Source organism: Schistocerca cancellata, chromosome 7 (assembly GCF_023864275.1).
Source record: "Schistocerca cancellata isolate TAMUIC-IGC-003103 chromosome 7, iqSchCanc2.1, whole genome shotgun sequence".
NCBI lineage: Eukaryota > Metazoa > Arthropoda > Insecta > Orthoptera > Acrididae > Schistocerca > Schistocerca cancellata.
In genome coordinates, this window is record NC_064632.1 from 502057029 (window position 1) to 502078728 (window position 21700).

Here is a 21700-nt window from a genome sequence, read left to right on the forward strand (position 1 = left end):
TCACACGAATATCCGAAATATTCATTCAGGAAATTAAAGACGTCGGCCGTGCGTTGTGGCCGGGCACCATCTTGCATAAACCACGAGGTGTTCGCAGTGTCGTCTAAGGCAGTTTGTACCGCCACAAATTCACGAAGAATGTCCAGATAGCGTGATGCAGTAATCGTTTCGGATCTTAAAAATGGGCCAATGATTCCTTTGGAAGAAATGGCGGCCCAGACCAGTACTTTTTGAGGATGCAGGGACGATGGGACTGCAACATGGGGCTTTTCGGTTCCCCATATGCGCCAGTTCTGTCTATTGACGAAGCCGTCCAGGTAAAAATAAGCTTCGTCAGTAAATCAAATGCTGCCCACATGCATATCGCCGTCATCAATCCTGTGCACTATATCGTTAGCGAATGTCTCTCGTGCAGCAATGGTAGTGGCGCTGAGGGGTTGCCGCATTTGAATTTTGTATGGATAGAGGTGTAAACTCTGGCGCATGAGACGATACGTGCACGTTGGCGTCATTTGGACCGCAGCTGCAACACGGCGAACGGAAACCGAGGCCGCTGTTGGATCACCTGCTGCACTAGCTGCGCGTTGCCCTCTGTGGTTGCCGTACGCGGTCGCCCTACCTTTCCAGCACGTTCATCCGTCACGTTCCCAGTCCGTTGAAATTTTGCAAACAGAACCTTTATTGTATCGCTTTTCGGTCCTTTGGTTACATTAAACCTCCGTTGAAAACTTCGTCTTGTTGCAACAACACTGTGTTCTAGGCGGTGGAATTCCAACACCAGAAAAATCCTCTGTTCTAAGGAATAAACCATGTTGTCTACAGCACACTTGCACGTTGTGAACAGCACACGCTTACAGCAGAAAGACGACGTACAGAATGGCGCACCCACAGACTGCGTTGTCTTCTATATCTTTCACATCACTTGCAGCGCCATCTGTTGTTGAAAATTGTAACTACTGTAATTTCGAAAGTTTGTCCGCCTGAAAATGTACTGTTGTCCCAAGCATATTGCAACAAACGGTGTATTTCTAGCGCTGCTCGTTTAGTTTTTATTGCCGTTTCAAATATACCGGTCATTTTTGAAACACCCTGTATGTTCTGTTGCAGGACAGGACAGGTGAGGAGAGATGGCGCGGCTATCTGAGGAGGAGCGCCAGGTGCTGGGCACGGCGGGCGCGCTGCTGGGCCTGGCCAGCGGGGACCGGAGTTCGATCACCGCCCGGCTGGCCGAGTGCGGCAGGTTCGCCGGGGCAGCGGTCAACATCGTCGCTAACATCCTACTGGTCGCCACCACCGGCGTAGAGCTCTTCACCGACAGGTCGGAGGAAACAGAGAGGGCCTCCATCACCGCCTTCCTCTTCTCCGTCTCCATAATCAATCTGATCAAGGTACGTGTTCATCTACATCTACCTCTACATCTACATGGATACTCTGCAAATCCCATTTGAATGCCTGGCAGAGGGTTCATCGAACCACCTTCACAATTCTCTATTATTCCAATCTCGTATTGCGCGCGGAAAGAATGAACACCTATATCTTTCCGTGCGAGCTCTGATTTCCTTTATTTTATCGTGGTGATCGTTCCCCCCTATGTAGGTCGGTGTCAACAAAATATTTTCGCATTCGGAGGAGAAAGTCGGTGATTGGAATTTCGTGAGAAGATTCCGTCGCAAGGAAAAACGCCTTTCTTTTAATGATTTCCAGCCCAAATCCTGTATCATTTCTGTGACACTCTCTTCCATATTTCTCGATAATACAAAACGTACTGCCCTTCTTTGAACTTTTTCGATGTACTCCGTCAGTCCTATATAGTAGGGATCCCACACCGCGCAGCAGTATTCTAAAAGAGGACGGACAAGTGTAGTGTAGGCAGTCTCCTTAGTAGGTCTGTTACATTGTCTAAGTGTCCTGCCAATAAAACGCAGTCTTTGGTTAGCCTTCCCCACAACATTTTCTGTGTGTTCTTTCCAATTTAAATTGTTCGTAATTGTAATACCTAGGTATATAGTTGAATTTACGGCTTTTACAATGATTTATCGTGTAACCGAAGTTCAACGATTTCCTTTTAGCACTCGTGTGGATGACCTCACACTTTTCGTTATTTAGGGTTAACTACCACTTTTCGCACCATTCAGATATTTTTTTCCAAATCGTTTTGCAGTTTGTTTTGATCTTCTGATGACTTTATTAGTCGATAAACGACAGTGTCATCTGCAAACAACCGAACACGGCGGCTCAGATTTTCTCCCAAATCGTTTATATAGATAAAGAACAACAAAGGGCCTATAACACTACCTTAGGGAACGCCTGAAATCGCTTCTGTTTTACTCGATGACTTTCCGTCAGTTACTACGAACTGTGACCTCTATGACACATAACTGATACGGTATTCGATAAGCACGCAATTTGACTACGAGCCGCTTGTGTGCTGCAGTGTCAAAAGCCTTCCGGAAATCAAGGAATGGCCGGCCGGAGTGACCGTGCGGTTCTGGGCGCTATAGTCTGGAGCCGAGTGACCGCTACGGTCGCAGGTTCGAATCCTGCCTCGGGCATGGATGTGTGTGAAGTCCTTAGGTTAGGTAGGTTTAATTAATTCTAAGTTCTAGGCCTCTCTAACCTCAGAAGTTAAGTCGCATAGTGCTCAGAGCCATTTGAACCATTTGAACCAAATCAAGGACTACGGAATTGATCTGAAACCCCTTGCCAATAGCACTGAACACTTCATGTGAATAAAGAGCTAGCTGTGTTTCACAAGAACGATGTTTTCTAAACCCATGTTGACTGTGTTTCAATAGACAGTTTCCTTCGAGGTAATTCATAATGTTCGAACACAATATATGTTTTAAAATCCTGTTGCATATCTACGACAACGATATTGTCCTGTAATTTAGTGGATTACTCCTACTACCTTTCTTGAATACTGGTGTGACCTGTGCAACTTTCCAGTCTTTGGGTATGGATCTTTCGTCGAGTGAACAGTTGTATTTGATTGTTAAGTATGGAACTAATGCATCAGCATACTCGGAAAGGAACCTAAATGGTATACAGTCTTGCTTTTATTAAGTGTTTTTAGTTGCTTCCCTACTCCGAGGATATTTACTTCTACGTTAATCGTGTTGTCACTAAGGCCAGTATTAAGCTATCATATTTCTTTGACGAAGAAATACGATCAAGTATTCGTCAAATTTCTTCGACAACGATTTTTGACCTGACGTTAAAAAGGGGTATTACGCTGTCATCATGTTTTCATGTTTTTCACAAAAGTTCAAGATGGCGGACAACAACAACTCGTTACTACGCTTAGTACCACAATTGCATTTTGTGTGCGTTTGGAGAGAAGCGGCGGGAATAAAGGAAGCATACTTGGATGAAGCCGTGGGTTGTACGTCGAGCATTCAGCGAAATTTGTTACGAGAGCAGCAGTGGACGCCGTCAAATCTTAAATAAATTACTTACGAATGGAAGAGAGGGCATTTCAGTGTTTGCTCAGTAAAGTGGCTGCTCATATTACAAAGCGGAATACTCATTTGAGAAATGATATATGTGCAGAGGACAATCTTACCATAACACTGCGATTTCTTGCTACTGGAGAGAACTACTCTAGCTTACAGTATATCACTCGAATACCACAGTGCACATTAACCAAAACAATTCCAGATACGTATAAAGCGATTTGTAAAGCACTGAAGGAGGAATATCTGAAGATAAACAAGGGATATATGGGCATTAAAACTATTTTTATTTTTGAATAACGTAATTAATAGAATTAGTTTTGTATCCCGCCTGGATAGGCGGCGCTTGAGTCTGCTCCTGTGAACTGCCTCTGTAATATAGGCCGAGAGTGAAGGAAGCAAGTAGGGGCAGGAGAGGTGAAGCACTTCGGCACTGCATGTAACTAACACTTTTTTACTAGAGTCAGAAAACACAAGTAAATAACAAAGGCTTACATAACTTTGGCTAGGATGAGCACGTAGGTGTGAGGCCGTAGTTCAAGTCGGATCAAAGTCGCAACAGCAAGCTAGCCCACTCGGTAGTAGAAGCGATATTTCCAGGCCGTCTGCTATTGATAAAATGGGGGCAGAAATCAAGACGGCACTCGCTGAGCTCCACAGCGTCGGCCAGAGGGCGATGTGGTCAGCGTAGTTAGTCTTTTCTCATAGTGCCAACTTACGAGAGCGCGCATCCACGTTGTGGCATCGTAACTATCGACGCCACAATTAGTGTTCCAATAACAGATAAAGAACTTTTAGACTTGGGGCTTCCAGTGTTCAAAAATTGATCAAGTAGAACGGAGAGCTAAGAGTTTTAAGTTTTTTTTTTAATTTTATAGCGTGACGTCCTCTATTGCGGCTTGCTGAAAATGTGTCTGGTTGTTTACAGATGTAGAGGTGGATGGCTGCTGATGTAGATTTGAAGAAGTCTGTAATATATCACACATGCCCATCAGCACACGACTAATAGCACGCATTGTGCTGCTTGCTAGCCCCGCACCCAATTCTAGGCAAGATTATTATATAGAATCGAAGGAACATACCAACTCTGCAACCATGTTTACAAACACACTGCAGAAGTCGAATAGCTATAGCGATCCAAGTGGTGTAAGCGGTTATATTTCACACTGCAGTGAACAGAAGAGGAACGACTTTTATGATCAATTCTACTATGAGGCTCTAAATTTGATTATATTTCTTCGACGAAAGGCGAGCTTTGACAAGTTCCTCCCTACACTACCAAATTTCTTAGTATGTGTGAATTCCTAAGGGACCAAACTGCTGTGATCATCGGTCCCTAGGCTCACACACTAATTAAACTAACTTGAACTAACTTGTGCTAAGAACATCACACGCACCCAAGACCGAGGAAGGACTCGAACCTCCGGTAGGAGGGGCCTCGCAAACCGTGACATGGTGCCTCAAACCACGCGGCCACTCGGCGCGGCTTCAAATTTCTTTGAGATAAATATTTGACATGTCAACTTTGACAAAGATCTATGATAATGAATATCGGCGTAAGACACGTTCGGAAATGTCCCAGGTGCGTAATACTTGCCTGCTCAGATATGTGACATGTATCGCAAAATTCTTGTCAATAGCTGTAAGTGAACCGCGCGTGGTAGCCGCACGGTCTAAGGTGTCTTGTCACGGTCCGTTCGACTCCCCCTGTCAGAGGTTCGAGTCCTCCCTCACGCTTGGGTGTGTGTGTTGTCCATAGCGTAAGTTAGTTCAAGTTAGATTAAGTAGTGTTTAGGCTTAGGGACCGATGACCTCAGCGGTTTGGTCTCGTAAGACCTTACCACAAATTTCTAAAAAAAAATTCCAAGCTGTAAGTAACACCTTCAGCGACTTGCCTTACGAGAGCTCACGCTGGCTGCAACTTACGACGAATGCTTGTGAGCGGCACATTCACTGTTTCGGCCATATCACTCCTACCGTTCCTCTCCTACCTAAGAAAAACTGTCATTTCTACGCGACGATAAACAGAGATTTATAGTGTTTGATCCATCGTTTTCTCAATCATTGCACTTCTTATCTTCAGCAGTTACAGCATTATCCGAACAGCACATCAGAAATAATCTTTAGCAACAAAATAATTTCCCTTACATGATACCCATATTACCAAATCGCATCCTGTATCAACAACCCGGCGTTCGAAGATCTTGCGCAAAAGACGAGAAAAATTGAATTCCTTTCAGATTTGACTGTAACAACCTTCTATTGCAATAACTATCTCTTCTATGTATTTGCCTGTGGCACATTCTTGTCAACCTCTTTCATATCCCCATCACATTTCCCTCTCCCTTGTCCACAGAGCCTCTACTGCAAATTTGTGTTCTTTCTCAACAGCTACTGTCACTGTCATTTCTATCTTCTCCTCTTTCATTATCTCTTCTGTTTCTCATGTTACTAAATACGGGTTCAGTTGTGTTGAACTAATCAATTTTATTGTTGTCCTTAATGTCCTATACTGTTATTATTATTATTATTATTATTAATGAAAATTATTATCGTCATTCACTATTATTATTTTGTTGATAATTATAATCGTGTTCGTAACGATTTTTCAGATGTACATCATTGAACGTAAAGCATATATTAAAACTGATATTCTTTTGTGATATTTTTAGTTTGTGTTGTTCATGGCCATACTATAATCAGGCTAAATATACCATAAATAAGTAAATACGACCTGGGGAATCTTCTGACCCTGAATTGTTTACCTCAAAAGAAATTTACTTTTCACGTTACGCCCATTAGTTCAACGACATTAATAACTTCCTCACGCGTAAACCTTTACATATTTCGCTGTAATCATCACGCAACACGGCATACGGCAAGTAATTTACCGGCACGGAGGAGGTGGGGTGGGGGGTGGGGGGGGGGGGGGAAGGGTGGCGGGTTGCAGTTTTCTCAAAAGGTGCCAATATTCCTCAGTAAGTTGCTGCCATAAACAGTTCCGTTCTACGGGATGACCTACCGGAGACAGTTTTCAAGAGAGCAGTAGTATCGCAATCTATGTTACTTCCTTCTGAGGAAGGTACCCTTAGTGATATCGAAACCAGGTCAAGGTTTGTACATTAAACTTAAGCAACCGGTTGGCTGTAACTGTAATTACTGAGAACAGTGGTACGTTGATTTTTAACAAAGAAACTTTCATTTGTATAAAGGCAAAGTGGGGCAGACACGAAATGAATGACGTATGCATCGCCTCCCTTTCACCACTGACAGAAATATAGTGGCTGATCTAAAATATAGCCATCCTAAAACAGTCCTTTTCCCGTAGCTCACTCTGTACATATCGAATGGTATGAAATCCGCTGCCTTCGGCAGCATGGGTATTCACGAAAAATACACAAGTATGTGGCTTTTGCTTTGGGTGCAGGAAGCTTTTGCACGATCGACGAAAACTGCTTAGCAAAAACTACATTTGTTGGAGACCGCATTCTGTACGCGAGTTCATAATATTTCAAACATGGGCGGTAAAATTCTCCCCCCCCCCCCCCCCGTCCCCGACATGTGATCTTCTAAATTATTAATTAACACCACAATCAGATGCGACACTAACATCCACCGTGTGCCAGATTTGCGCACTTAGCATTGCTAATACTTTGAATAACGCTAGTACGAAATTACTAGACGTGGGGCGTATAAGTTGTCAGGATCGTGTGTGTAATAACTGTTAGAGTGTCCTAATCTCTTAAGTACTTCAGACTCAATAGCAGTTCGTACATCAAGTGATGATTCCCAGTCACAAATATCAGTCGTATCAGTTAAGACTCATTTATTATAAACACTAAATATTTCGATAATGACGGCTAAAGAAATCCTTGGGTAACAGAACGGATACTGAATTTAATTGATGAAAGCAGAAAATACAAAAATGCAGTAAATGAAGCATGGAAAAAGGAATACAAACGTCTCAAAAATGAGATCGACAGGAAGTGCAATGTGGCTAAGCAGGGATGGCTAGAGGACAAATGTAAAAATGTAGTGGCGTATATCACTAGGGGTAAGATAGATACTGCCTACAGGAAAATTAAAGAGACCTTTGGAGAAAAGAGAACCACTTGCATAAATATCGAGAGCTCTGATGGAAACACAGTTCTTAGCAAACAAGGGAAAGCAGAAAGGTGGAAGGAGCGTATAGAGGGTCTGTACAAGGGCGATGTCCTTGAGGACAATATTATGGAAATGGAAGAGGATGTAGATAATTATGAAATGGGAGATATGACACTGCGTGAAGAGTTTGACACAGCACTGAAAGATCTAAGTCGAAACAAGGCCCCGGGAGTAGACAACATCCCATTAGGACTAATTACAGCCTTGGGAGAGCCAGCCCTGACAAAACTCTACCATCTGGTGAGAAAGATGTATGAGACAGGCGAAATACCCTCAGACTTCAAGAAAAATACAATAATTCCAATCCCAAAGAAAGCAGGTGTTGACAGATGTGAAAATTACCGAACTATCACTTTAACAAGCCACGGCTGCAAAATACTAACACGAATTCTTTGCAGACGAATGGAAGAACTGGTAGAAGCCGACCTCAGGGAAGATCTGTTTGGATTCCGTAGAAATGTTGAAACACGTGAGGCAATACTAACCCTACGAGTTATCTTAGAAAATAGATGAAGGAAAAGCAAACCTACATTTCTAGCATTTGTAGACCTAGAGAAAGCTTTTGACAATGTTGACTGGAATACGCTCTTTCAAATTCTTCAGGGTTGTAGGGGTAAAATACAGGGAGCGAAAGACTATTTATAATTTTTACAGAAACCAGTTGGCAGTTATAAGAGTCGAGGAGCGTGAAAGGGAAGCAGTGGTTGGAAAGGGAGTGAGACAGGGTTGTAGCCTATCCCCGATGTTATTCAATCTGTATATTGAGCAAGCAGTAAAGGAAACAAAAGAAAAATTCGGAGTAGGAATTAAAATCCATGGAGAAGAATTAAAAACTTTGAGGTTCGCCGATGACATTGTAATTTTGTCAGAGACAGCAAAGGATCTGGAAGAGCTGCTGAACGGAATGGATAGTGTCTTGAAAGGAGAATGAAAGATGAACATCAACAAAAGCAAAAAGAGGATAATGGTATGTAGTCGAATAAAATCGTGTGATGCTGAGAGTATTAGATTAGGAAATGAGACTCTTAAAGTAGTAAAGGAGTTTTACTATTTGGGGAGCAAAATAACTGATGATGGTCGAAGTAGATAGGATATAAAGTGTAGACTGAAAATGGCAAGAAAAGCGTTTATGAAGAAGAGAAATTTGTTAACATCGAGTATAGATTTAAGTGTCAGGAAGTCTTTTCTGGAAGTATTTGTGTGGAGTGTAGCCATGGAAGTGAAACGTGGACGATAAATAGTTTAGACAAGAAGAGAACAGAAACATACCAAATGTGGTGCTACAGAACAATGCCGAATATTATATGGGTAGATCACATAACTAACGTGGAGGTATTGAATAGAAATGGGGAGAGGAGGAGTTTTTGGCACAATTTGACTAGAAGAAGGGATCGGTTGGTAGCACATATTCTGAGCCATCAAGGGAACACCAGTTCAGTGTGAAGGGTAAAAATCGTAGAGGGAGACCAAGAGTTGAATACACTAAACAGATGCAGAAGGATGTAGGTTGCAGTAGGTACGGGGAGATGAATCTTGCACAGAATAGAGTAGCATGGAGAGCTGCATAAAACCAGTCTCTGGAATGAAGACCACAACAACAACAAACAAATATTTCGCGGCCGCTGTGTTGTATACACTGTCGACTTAAGTCTTTATGAAAATCAGAGCTCTCGATCATATCAACGGTTGTCTCGGTCACGAAAGTAACTGCCGTTTGCACGGACTCACACAAACGTACTAGCGTCCAGTGAAACCAAAAGTAATATTGAAATGGCGCATTTATTCCCAATTCTGAACCCTTTCGAGCAACTAATCAACTGGAAAGGGCAACAACTTTAAAATAGCCGAGGTCTAAAACGACCTGTCCTGCTCCTTGGAGAGGAGAATGAAAAGTGCATAAGAAAAAAAATTGAGATATGCTGTCTCTTGCTGTCAATTACTCTCTCAGCGCGAATCCCGTACCTCAACGTTGTTGACATACATTCCATTTTCCTTTGGTGTTTGAACCTCAGTAGCCTGAAGCTGCGCTGGAGTAAGAGAAAATATTAATCCATTAAACAGTCGCAAGTAATCCCGTTAAGTGTTTAGAAATTCACTCTTGTAGTTAATAAGCCATAGAATTCAACCTCTTTAATAACATTGTACCTACTAAGCTGGAGCCGCCTCCTCACGATTTCATATTAAATGTACCGAATGTTATTTTCTAATAAAAATATCACGACGCTGTTCATTTCTTCTCTGTGAGTCGATGCATACCCTAATAAAAAAACCTAGAAAGTCTGCAAAACTTTCGAAGTCTCCTCACTGAACTTAAATTTCAAATATGTGAATAGATGGAAATCGAAATATGAGTATTCGCTCATCAGAAACCTCAAATGTCCCACTGGCAAACCATCGTTCTTGGAACATAAATTGTCCTGATATAAAACGATTTTTTGAGGGATGAGGAGGTAATTAATGACCCAGGAAACACTATCGTCCCAGCGATGAAATCAACTCCACTTACTTTGGTATGTGTTCACTGGCAATAGTTTGATTGCTGTTTCGTCTCAGACATTAAGTTATCTTAAGTATTATTCACTGTAATTATTTGACGCACCAAATAATTCAGCTTAATATTGGCCAGGAATTCTTATTTACGATGGATCAGTGATTTTTAGTAAAGTGTTAGTAGCATATCTGTGGTGTTTCTGACCAAAGGTAAATACACTTAGCGCTGCAGCGTACATTACGTATGTAGTCCATTATTTTGTCAGCCATTAAAAACGAAGCAGTCCATCAGTATATACCCGCACAGACTAGGACATCTACTTCTCTTTTTCTCCCGTTTGGCACCCGAACTAGACTAAAGCCTGATCTTTTTAAACCACCTGGTGCAGGACACAATTGACCCTCGTATTAAGTGTCACAATAATGTTTCCATTACACTGTCTTCATAATTGTCCTGTAAGAGTTAAAAAACAGATGTCACTCTTTTTATTGAAACTACTGGTGTAACGTGTAGATTAAGGTACACTTGTCCCCTAAAACACGACTGTCACCCTCAAATTAAATGTCACAATGTTACTTCCATGTCTAAACTATCCTACTGTATAATTGTTCTATAACATTACCAAACACTTGTGGCTTAAACAATATGCTAAGTAAGAAAAGCAGTAATGTTTGACAGACGACGACAATCAAACAGGTATTCAGAACTAAAACAGTATTGTGACACCAAAAGCCGACACTGTGTCTGCTATAATTGTCATCGGTTTTCGATACTGAAGCTTACTTGTACTACTCCAAACATTCTTCACATTTGTTGTTGTTGTGGTCTTCAGTCCTGAGACTGGTTTGATGCAGCTCTCCATGCTACTCTATCCTGTGCAAGCTTCTTCATCTCCCAGTACCTACTGCAACCTACATCCTTCTGAATCTGCTTAGTGTATTCATCTCTTGGTCTCCCTCTACGATTTTTACCCTCCACGCTACCCTCCAATGCTAAATTTGTGATCCCTCCATGCCTCAGAACATGTCCTACCAACCGATCCCTTCTTCTAGTCAAGTTGTGCCACAAACTTCTCTTCTCCCCAATCCTATTCAATACCTCCTCATTAGTTACGTGGTCTACCCACCTTATCTTCAGCATTCTTCTGTAGCACCACATTTCGAAAGCTTCTATTCTCTTCTTGTCCAAACTAGTTATCGTCCATGTCTCACTTCCATACATGGCTACACTCCATACAAATACTTTCAGAAACGACTTCCTGACACCTAAATCTATATTCGATGTTAACAAATTTCTCTTCTTGAGAAACGCTTTCCTTGCCATTGCCAGTCTACATTTTATATCCTCTCTACTTCGACCATCATCGGTTATTTTACTCCCTAAATAGCAAAACTCCTTTACTACTTTAAGTGTCTCATTTCCTAATCTAATTCCCTCAGCATCACCCGACTTAATTTGACTACATTCCATTATCCTCGTTTTGCTTTTGTTGATGTTCATCTTATATCCTCCTTTCAAGACACTGTCCATTCCGTTCAACTGCTCTTCCAAGTCCTTTGCTGTCTCTGACAGAATTACAATGTCATCGGCGAACCTCAAAGTTTTTATTTCTTCTCCATGAATTTTAATACCTACTCCGAATTTTTCTTTTGTTTCCTTTACTGCTTGCTCAATATACAGATTGAATAACATCGGGGAGAGGCTGCAACCCTGTCTTACTCCCTTCCCAACCACTGCTTCCCTTTCATGTCCCTCGACTCTTATAACTGCCATCTGGTTTCTGTACAAATTGTAAATAGCCTTTCGCTCCCTGTATTTTACCCCTGCCACCTTCAGAATTTGAAAGAGAGTATTCCAGTCAACATTGTCAAAAGCTTTCTCTAAGTCTACAAATGCTAGAAATGTAGGTTTGCCTTTTCTTAATCTTTCTTCCAAGATAAGTCGTAAGGTCAGTATTGCCTCACGTGTTCCAACATTTCTACGGAATCCAAACTGATCTTCCCCGAGGTCGGCTTCTACCAGTTTTTCCATTCGTCTGTAAAGAATTCGCGTTAGTATTTTGCAGCTGTGACTTATTAAACTGATAGTTCGGTAATTTTCACATCTGTCAACACCTGCTTTCTTTGGGATTGGAATTATTATATTCTTCTTAAAGTCTGAGGGTATTTCGCCTGTCTCATACATCGTGCTCACCAGATGGTAGAGTTTTGTCATGACTGGCTCTCCCGAGGCCATCAGTAGTTCTAATGGAATGTTGTCTACTCCCGGGGCCTTGTTTCGACTCAGGTCTTTCAGTGCTCTGTCAAACTCTTCACGCAGTATCTTATCTCCCATTTCGTCTTCATCTACATCCTCTTCCATTTCCATAATATTGTCCTCAAGTACATCGCCCTTGTATAAACCCTCTATATACTCCTTCCACCTTTCTGTAATTGATAATGATTCACTTATTCCCTATTGCCTGAGACACTACGTCAGCCACTAGAAAACTGAAGTTTGTTGACATTGTCATTCAGGATATCCGAGATCTTTTGTAAATTTATTTACTGAAAACCCACGAAGTCAACATCGCACTTGAAATCTTTTTGATTGAGATTGATTACTTGTTTCGGCTAAGAATCTGGCCATTTTCAGATCATAAAACATTCTTGATTAGATGTTGGTGGCATTACGGCTTCATACATCGTTAAAATGTTTTTTTAAAATGAGAACATCCATACAGAATTAAAAACAGCATTTCATCGTTTGAGGGAAGAGTAACAGATTTCATAACAGAGGTCACTGATGTAAATACTGATTGCGTCAGTTACTAAGTTTTATGGTGTAACATCTATGTTTTATGACCATCATCAGTCACACTGGCCACGAACGATGAAACGCCGTTATTAATTTGTGTGGATGTTGCCATCTCAAGAAAGAACTTAACAATGTGTGAATCTGTAATGGCATCAGCAGTAATCAAGAATGTTTTGTCATCAGAGGACGGCCAGATTGTTAGCTGAAACTAGTAATCAGTCCAAATAAAGATTTCATAAAAGGATTTTGTCTTCATGGGTTTTAAATCCCTCAAATAAATAAAATAATAGAAAACTGCTATAAAGTGTTACCCAGTATTTGAACCACCTTCATAACTTAAATATTATTTTATGAAAATTCGTTGAAAAGCATTTATTATATATGAATCAATACACAGAACAATTGTAAAGTCCAACAGATGCTATTCACATTCGCACATAACGGGGACATGTGACGCTTTCAGCTACCCGGTTTTCGTCACTTTTCAAAAATAAGGGATTTCAACTACCTAGTTTCGGCCACTGTCTTTCATAAGACATGAATGAATTTCACAAGATCTTTGTTTAACAGTCGGGACTGATTCGTAATGTCGGAATATCTTATTATTCAAGTCTGACAGAAGAATTTCGTAGTACTTAATGAGACACCGAAGCTATACTTTGGAATAAGTTTAATCAAGGAAGTTGCTATGTTCTAGGACAGGACATTGAACAGTAGTTTTAACTGGTTTTGACAACCTTTCGGCTGAGTGTATATCTACAGGAGGTCACTCATTAGTGATTTGCGTGAGTTTTTAACACGCGGATTCACGCTGGGAAACCATAAATCCTTTGGTAAACAAGTGACTACGTTTAAACGCAACGTATCTTTCTTCCTGTTGATAACTCTTTTGAGCAGTCCTTGCAGCGGACAGCGCATAAATTATATTTCCCAACTGAAAGCTGAGACCTTTCTGTAAGTGTAGGAGGTCATCAATTATGAAAGTCAAAGCTATAGCTCCGGCTCTGTTTTCTGTAACATCGCGTCTTTCTGGCTCATTACCATGTGATACGAGTTCAAGGCAGCAATCTTCAGTGACCTGATTTGCGACTTATTTCATAACTGTTTAGCGTTGGCTCAATCAGCACCTGAAGTAACGAACACATCTTCGAATATCTTCTTTGTTAGTTGCGTTTAATAATTGCCCCACATTAATAAGTAAAATTTAACGTTTGAACTAAGGAGGACTTGGTTCGCTGTGTCAGTCTCGGACCAATGACACTTTCTCTGAGGTCTTCCAATGAACGACTATTTTTATTGGGTTTTGTAATATTAAACCACAACGATACAAAAAATGGCTCTGAGCACTATGGGACTTAACATCTATGGTCATCAGTCCCCTAGAACTTAGAACTACTTAAACCTAACTAACCTAAGGACAGCACACAACACCCAGTCATCACGAGGCAGAGAAAATCCCTGACCCCGCCGGGAATCGAACCCGGAAACCCTGGCGCGGGAAGCGAGACCACAATGATAGCTATATATTTTATGATTTTAGATGTTTCCAGTTATTGACAGTCAATGGTATTATCTGAATAATAAGATTACATTAATGACTACTTAGCTGTCAATGTGCAACTGAATAAATTTAATTTATGTTTACTAAAATACCCTCAGTCTCTTGAACTACACAAATATTCTCACTTTAAAGAAGAATAATGCTGTAATTTATAAATGCGCTTAGGCATAACTTAACATTATTAGCAACTGAGACAGAGATGGACAGAAAATCCGAGTTATATAATTTGCTAAAGCTATAGCAGAGGTCGCAGACAGTGAATAAGAACTGACTCCAGTTGCTAATGAAATGGAAGTTGTGTTTTATGATAGCTATAAAATGGAGATGCTATAGGGCTGAATCCTGAACGTGGTCAAGAGTCTGTACAAGAGGTAGGCGACATCTGCTGTGTTGAAAGTGGAACAGAGAAAGAGGCTACATATGAGAGAGAGATAGTAGCGAGGAATGAAAGAGTCGAAAGAGAGTTCTATAAAATGAAACAGCTTCAAGCACCCATAAATGTAAACCAATTCAGTAAAAGATTATAAGAAAACTGTGTTTGAAGCACTGGCCTGCATGGGCATGAAATTCAGAAAATGAGGAAAACAGAAATGAAACGATTAACGTCTTTCAAATTTAGTATCAAAACGGACAGTTAAAGCTCGAGTGTTCTCCTAATCTACTCTGTCATCCCTTCCACTCTTCGATAAAATACTCATGTGATTTCTTTTGTAGATGTGAAATTTGAATTGTTGTCCTTTATTGTTTTCTTTGCAATGTACTTTCTACATTTGAAGAAACTTCCCCACTTGATAAATTTCATTATTCTCTTCTGGAATCTTGTTTTTAAATTTAGTAGCGTATACTTATAGGAGAAATTGTACGCCTTTTAGTCGTTACACGAGCATTTTTATAATTGACAACAAATGTAATAAAAATTCGAGTGTCATGAACGAGATCAGGGGTAGAGTCAATTACCGCTAGGATTATGAATAGACGCGAAAACGAGATGAATGCAAACTCTCGCTTATTGTAAAGTGCTGAATATTGTTTAATATCTTGAGAGCAGTAATTCACCTCTCACGTGGTGGTGAAAATAATACATAACTCGTGTGGTAGTGAAGGTTGATAGTGTTGCGTTTGGGGGGAGATAAATTAAATTCTTGTAAGTGTAGCTATGTCTTTCGATACACTTGTAGAAAACAAGTAAAAAGGCATCTCTAGTAAAAGTGTGTAGTAGGGGTGGCAATGAAAAAGTGGTGACATATGTAGATGACACTAGGACGGCGGGAGGAGTGTAAAACAATTTTGTTAAAGATATGACTGTCCTACGATAATGATGTAGGCTAACGCAATGAATCTAAACTTAAACAGCCCTGGGATTCGAGCCCGGGTCTCTTGCTTACTAGGCAGCTGCCCTAACTGCTGCGCCACACTTTGGCTACCGCAGCTGCACGGATTACCCCAGTACATTCCCCCTTCGGTATAAATTCCAATTCACACTTCAGCCCATTGCTATTCCTTCTCTAAATGCGCATCAGTATTGATAAGGCTCTCCAGTATGGGAACAGAACCTTATCATTGAGAAAAATGGGGTTAATCCTGCCAGTACCATAGGTATAGGTGATGTATTAATCATATAATAATTACTATACCACTTATGCCTAACGTTTTGGCAGGATTAACCGCATTTCACTCATTGCTAAGGTGTTATTCCAATAATGGAGAGGCCTTGCAATACCTATGCGAGTTTTAAAAGGGAACAGCAGTTGGCTTGGAATTTTTATTGGGTAGGGAGACGTACTAGGGCAATCTGTGCAAGAATAGTAACTGCACTGCCAATGTGGCACAGCAGTTATTGCTTCTACCTACTAAGCAGGACACCTAAGCAGGACACCTGGTGCTGGTACAAATTTTGATTCATTGTTTCAGCCTACATCATTACCGTAGACAAAGTTGAGACTCAATACGTCTCAGGAACATCAGCTATATTTGATTAATATAAGACTTTCCTTATGGAAAACAAAATGTTAGTGTGGATTGGGACACACCTAGCAATTCTAGGAATTTGGGGGACGGGAGGCTTACAAGTATGGGAGAGCGCAGATGGGGGTGGGTGGGACGGTGAAGGAAGATGTAATTGTCGAATGCATGGAGAAACTTCAATTAAAGGAAATACACATATGGCCTATTACATATATTCTTCTTCTTTAGCCTGCAGAAGAGACTACCATGTATAGTTATCTTCAGTATTTTAATAGATTGTTAGTTCTGATACATTTGGCAATTCAAAGGAGGAACGGCACATATCTTCGCCAGTGAACATTTCCGGAAAATCTAACTTAGTAACTTGGTATTTAATATTCTCTGAATCGGTACAGTATAAACACTGGACGACTGCAAAGGTGTGTTTGTTACGAGAGTGAATTTATGTAAGGCGATTAACTTTTAGGGTTTTTGTGTGAAACCAGGTAGTAAATTACTTTTGCTTTTCACAGTGGTCTTCTTCTGGTACATGAAAGTGTTTTCCGAGGCGTTTTCAATAAGTAATGCAAACCCTTTTTTTCTCGGCCAATTATGATCGAAAAACTGTGAAATTTGTTGTGGTATATAGTGAAACGTGCTTGAGGTTCCTATAAGTGGGGCGCTATACATATACTTAAAAATTACATCTCTATGGAGGTGCGTTACAAGCAGGGAGCCCTCATTGAGTTTCTTTTGTAGGAAAACCAGGGCATTACAGGTATTCGTAGGTGCTTGTAAAAGTACGGTGAGCTGTCTGATGTCCAGCTTGTCGACCGGCCGCATACAGCTGCGACTCCAGCAGTGTTGGAACGTAAGTCTCATTCAAGGTGATCGACGGATCACAAACTCCTGCTTCCTCAACTGGACACAAGGTTTCATACAAGTCTGCACACTCCAGAGGAGGTCGCAGAGCACTGTTCTTTCTCATCCACCCTACAGCTCGGATCTCGCACCTCAATTTGAATCCGCGCCAGACAACATGGACGTCGAAGACCCCTAGTAGTCTCTGCACAATCGCGCCGTAAGCCGTGGCGGCATGCGCCTCCTGGCCCACACTTGGTGTGAGGGCGCCACAGTGGAGCACGTGGTCCCGGAGGCGAACAGCGGCGCCCCGATCAAGTATTTAAGCGCCAGCCTCTCGCTCAGCCGGTTTTACCTTCTTTCCTCCCCCTCCCATCTCCTCTGCCACTGGCATCTACACCCTCCCCTCTCCCTCCTCCCTCCCCCCTTTTTCTCCTTTTGGCAGGTCCCCGGACTCGTACACGTCAAGTAAACTTTCGCGCGCCGGAGATCGTCGCCAGTGTTTTTGTGTGTGCCATCGTGTTAGTGTGCCAGTGTTTCGTCATTTGTGCTCCTTCGTTCACGTGTGCCATTTCTGTCGTCTCTGTCAGTGCCCGAGTGCTGAACGGTTTTCTTTGGACGCTGCACTTGTGAACGGCTTCATGTATTTTTAAATTTGTGTGTCTACTGTTGTCTGTCCACCATTTTGTTTCGTTTTTCGATGTCTCCAATTGTAATCAATGTCTTATCTGTGGCCGAAGAGCGGCGTAGTAATGCCGCTGCTGGCCTACCTTTGTATAAGGTGTCAAATTAACAATAAAGGGAAAAAAAAGCTCAGCCGGCCAGTCTAGTCATTGCGTGGGTCTTACCATATCGCCTCGACAACAGACTGCGTGATTACCTTTCTTTGTTTTCATTACTAGTGGACGTCTTGGATTCGTTTGATTGTCTCTGTAACCCTGTTGCCACTTACGTGTTGTCGTCGTAAGGTCTCTCTCGATTGTCATTGTTTCATGTCTGTCCTTTCCATTCGTTTGTTTGTTCGCGGGCCGCTCTCCGTTTGGCCCCGCCGCGCTTTCTCGACCACCCCGCGACCGTCCCGGTCGCGGTTAGAACAATGGGTAGGTTACTGATCCAACAAGGCGTTGGCTGCGTCGTCGATCAGCAGAGTGTTACCATGCGGGCATAGAAGCCTTCCCAGAAAGGCAGTGGAAGCCCGTCGCATTGAACGTAGATTATTTTGAAAAATAGATTTTTGTAGCCAGAGGAGTGAGTAAGTACGTGGTGTATTGAAATCCAGAATAAAGCCAACCTGTTTTCAGAAGAAAGAGCCGGTCGGTGTGGCCGAGCGGTTCTAGGCGCTTCAGTCTGGAACCGCGCGACCGCTACGGTCGCAGCTTCGAATCCTGCCTCGGGCATGGATGTGTGTGATGTCCTTAGGTTAGTTAGGCTGAAGTAGTTCTAAGTTCTAGGGGACTGATGACCTCAGATGTTAAGTCACATAGTGCTGAGATCCATTTGAACCATTCAGAAGAAAGAAGTGTTGTATTACTTATTGAACGCCCCTCGTGCTTGTAAGTAGTGCCATATAATGGAAGGTACATAGATGGTAGTAAGTGTGTGCAGGTGTGACTTCCACTGTGCATGCCCCTCACCAGCGGTGTGTGCCGACAGGCGCTGTCGCTGGTGCGGCAGCGGTGGCGCCTGCGCCGTCTCGTGGCCAGCCTGGTGGACATCCGGAGGAGTTTCCGGGAAGAGGAGGGCACCCGCCGACGCTACGCCCGCCAGGCCGCTGTCTTCGGCTTCATCTGGCTGGTTAGCACTCTCCCTCACCTCATCTTGCCTGCCACTCTCAGGCACTACAGCCTGATTTAAACTAACAGGCGACTCTAAGGAGACGTCGGGAATTTCAAAAACTTTCTATTTCATTCAACTGGAAGGTAGGGAGGAGAAAGGAAAGGAAAGGAAAAGAACTGATAATATCAGCTGCATCGGGACTTAACGCGGAATCAGCGATGACGAGTGAACATGTATGCCAGACTAGGACTCGAACCAAGGACCTCATGCTCAACAGGGAACTGCATTAACTACTTTCCTTCCCGAGCAGAGTGTTTATTGCAAATGTGCGGACTATCTCGGTACACACACCTACTTTGCGCCACTTGTCCACAATCTCTGTCCCCGTTCTCAATGCTCGCTAATTTCAGATTCCCACCGGACATCGAACGTAAATGTGCGTCCTCACTGAAGGTGGTGGTGGGTTTATTGCTCTTTTTTGTTGTTGTTGTATTTCAGTTCCCCATTGGGGTGGGCTGGCAGCAGCATATGCGCTGCTCTTCAGCCGAAAGACAGAAAACATATAATAGATGACGTTTAAAAATAATGTAAAGGTGTACAGAGATATAAAAAAACGAAGAACAGCCCCAAACACAATACTGATGTAGCACAGATGACGATGAGAAAATCACAGGATCTGCCAGGGGCATGGAGAAGGGAGAAGGGAGGGAGGGGGGAGATGGGGGAGACGAGTGGGGTCCTGTCGGAGAGGGCTGGGGAAGGAAGGACATTGGAGGGACACAGTTGAGGAGGGGGATGCAGGGCTCGGGGGTGGGGGAAAACGGGAAAATCCGCTCTGGGAGAAGGAGGGGAGAGGAAGGAAGGGTATATGTCACACCAAAGTTCAACATCTGGGAGGGGAAGGTTCTGGAAATTGCCCTGATGAAGGAGATGGAGGGTGTGGAGGTAGAGAGAGGGAGGGATATAGAGATAGAGGCATGGCAACTGTTGGGGGGGGGGGGTGGAGAGAAAGGAGGAAACCAGGGGAAGGGGGGATCAAGCCTGTAAACAGGGTAAAGGAAAAGGAAGAAGTGGGGGAAGGGGATGAGTAATACAGGAGCCATGTGGGGGAAGGAAGGTGGATACGGAAGGCAAGGCAGAGCACATGGCGTTCAAGGATTTGGAGAGCCTTGTAAAAGCAGGTAGGTGCGGAGAGCCAGGCTATGCTGGCGTAACAGAGGACAGGATGGACGAGGGGTTTGTAGGTGTAGAGGATGGTGGAAGGATGCAATCCCCATGTCCGGCCAGACAGGAGTTTCAGGAGGTGGAGGTGGGAATGGGCTTTCTGCTGGATGGTCAGGAGGTGAGGGATCCAGGTGAAGAGACGGTTGAGGGTGAGGCCAAGGTATTTCATGGTGGGGGTGAGCTGGATGGGACGACCATAATGGGTGAGGTACAAATCATGGAGGCGGAAGGAGCGGGTGGTGCGGCCTATGACGATTGCCGGGTTTTGGAGGGGTTGAGACGAAGGAACCTGTGGTTACACCAAGTGGTGAACTGGTCAAGGAGGGTTTGGAGGATTTTATTGCTCATCAAGGAGAATCAATTATATGTCTGTTCTGTCGGACGTGTCCGAGAGAATAGAAACCAAGCGAAATACGCAGCTGTGATATGTACTATGTAAACTGAAGGGGAGAGAGGGGAGGGAGGGGGATAAAGAAAAGGAAAGGGAAGAAGTGTTCAAAAGAACAGGCACAATGCATTCATATAATTGATTTGCCTCGATGGAAAATGAATCTACAATCTTCAGTGCTGGTGCACATTTACATTCGACTTAGACCGGGAATCTAAAATTAGTGAGTGTGGACGCCATAGGTTCTGCGGATAGGTGGCGCTGGGTGGGAATGTGGGTCGGCCAGTAGGCGTGTAGTGTTAGTCCGCACCTTTGCAATAAACCGTGTGTCCGCGTGGTGTAGTGCTTAACTCAACTGCCTAGTAAGCTGGAGATCCCAGGTTCTAGTTCCGGTCTGGCACACATTTTCACTCGTCGCTGCTGATATCGTTATCAACGGCCTTGCCGCAGTGGCTTCACCGGTTCCCTTCAGATCACCAAAGTCAAGTGCTGTCGGGCGAGGCTAGCAATTGGATGGGTGACCATCTGGGCCGCCATGTGCTGTTGCCATTTTTCGGGGTACACTCACCCTCGTGACACCAATTGAGGAGCTACTCCACCGAATAGTAGCGGCTCCGGTCACAGAAAACCATCATAACGACCGGGAGAGCGGTGTGCTGACCACCCGCCCCACCTATCCGCATCCTCAGCTTAGGATGACACGGCGGTCGAATGGTCCCGATGGCCACTTGAGGCCTGATGACAGAGAGCTGCTGATATCGTTAGTTCCCCTACACCTTCAATTTACGTTATATATAGTTTCCGCGTGGAGTGGTGTCTGTTCTTTGGGTCATGCTCAAAGAAATGGAAACCACACATTCATATAATGACTTATTTGCCATCAGCCAACAAATTTTTTAAATTGTAAGACATTTCCAGGGGCAGATGTCGACTCTGACCACAATCTATTCGTTATGAACTGCAGATTAAAACTGAAGAAACTGCAAAAAAGTGGGAATTTAAGGAGATGGGACCTGGATAAACTGACTAAACCAGAGGTTGTA

At 43.0% G+C, this 21700-nt stretch overlaps 1 protein-coding gene across 1 annotated transcript in view; it reads left to right on the top strand.

Annotated features, from left to right (window-relative positions):
- The first annotated feature begins 1127 nt into the window (after positions 1 to 1127).
- The window catches only part of LOC126092859 (uncharacterized), a 31665-nt gene continuing 11092 nt past the window's right edge, over positions 1128 to 21700 (top strand). Inside the window, exons 1-2 of the mRNA XM_049908589.1 lie at positions 1128 to 1388; positions 18923 to 19063. Coding sequence (XP_049764546.1) covers positions 1128 to 1388; positions 18923 to 19063 — 402 coding nt within the window. The remainder of the gene's footprint in view (positions 1389 to 18922; positions 19064 to 21700) is intronic.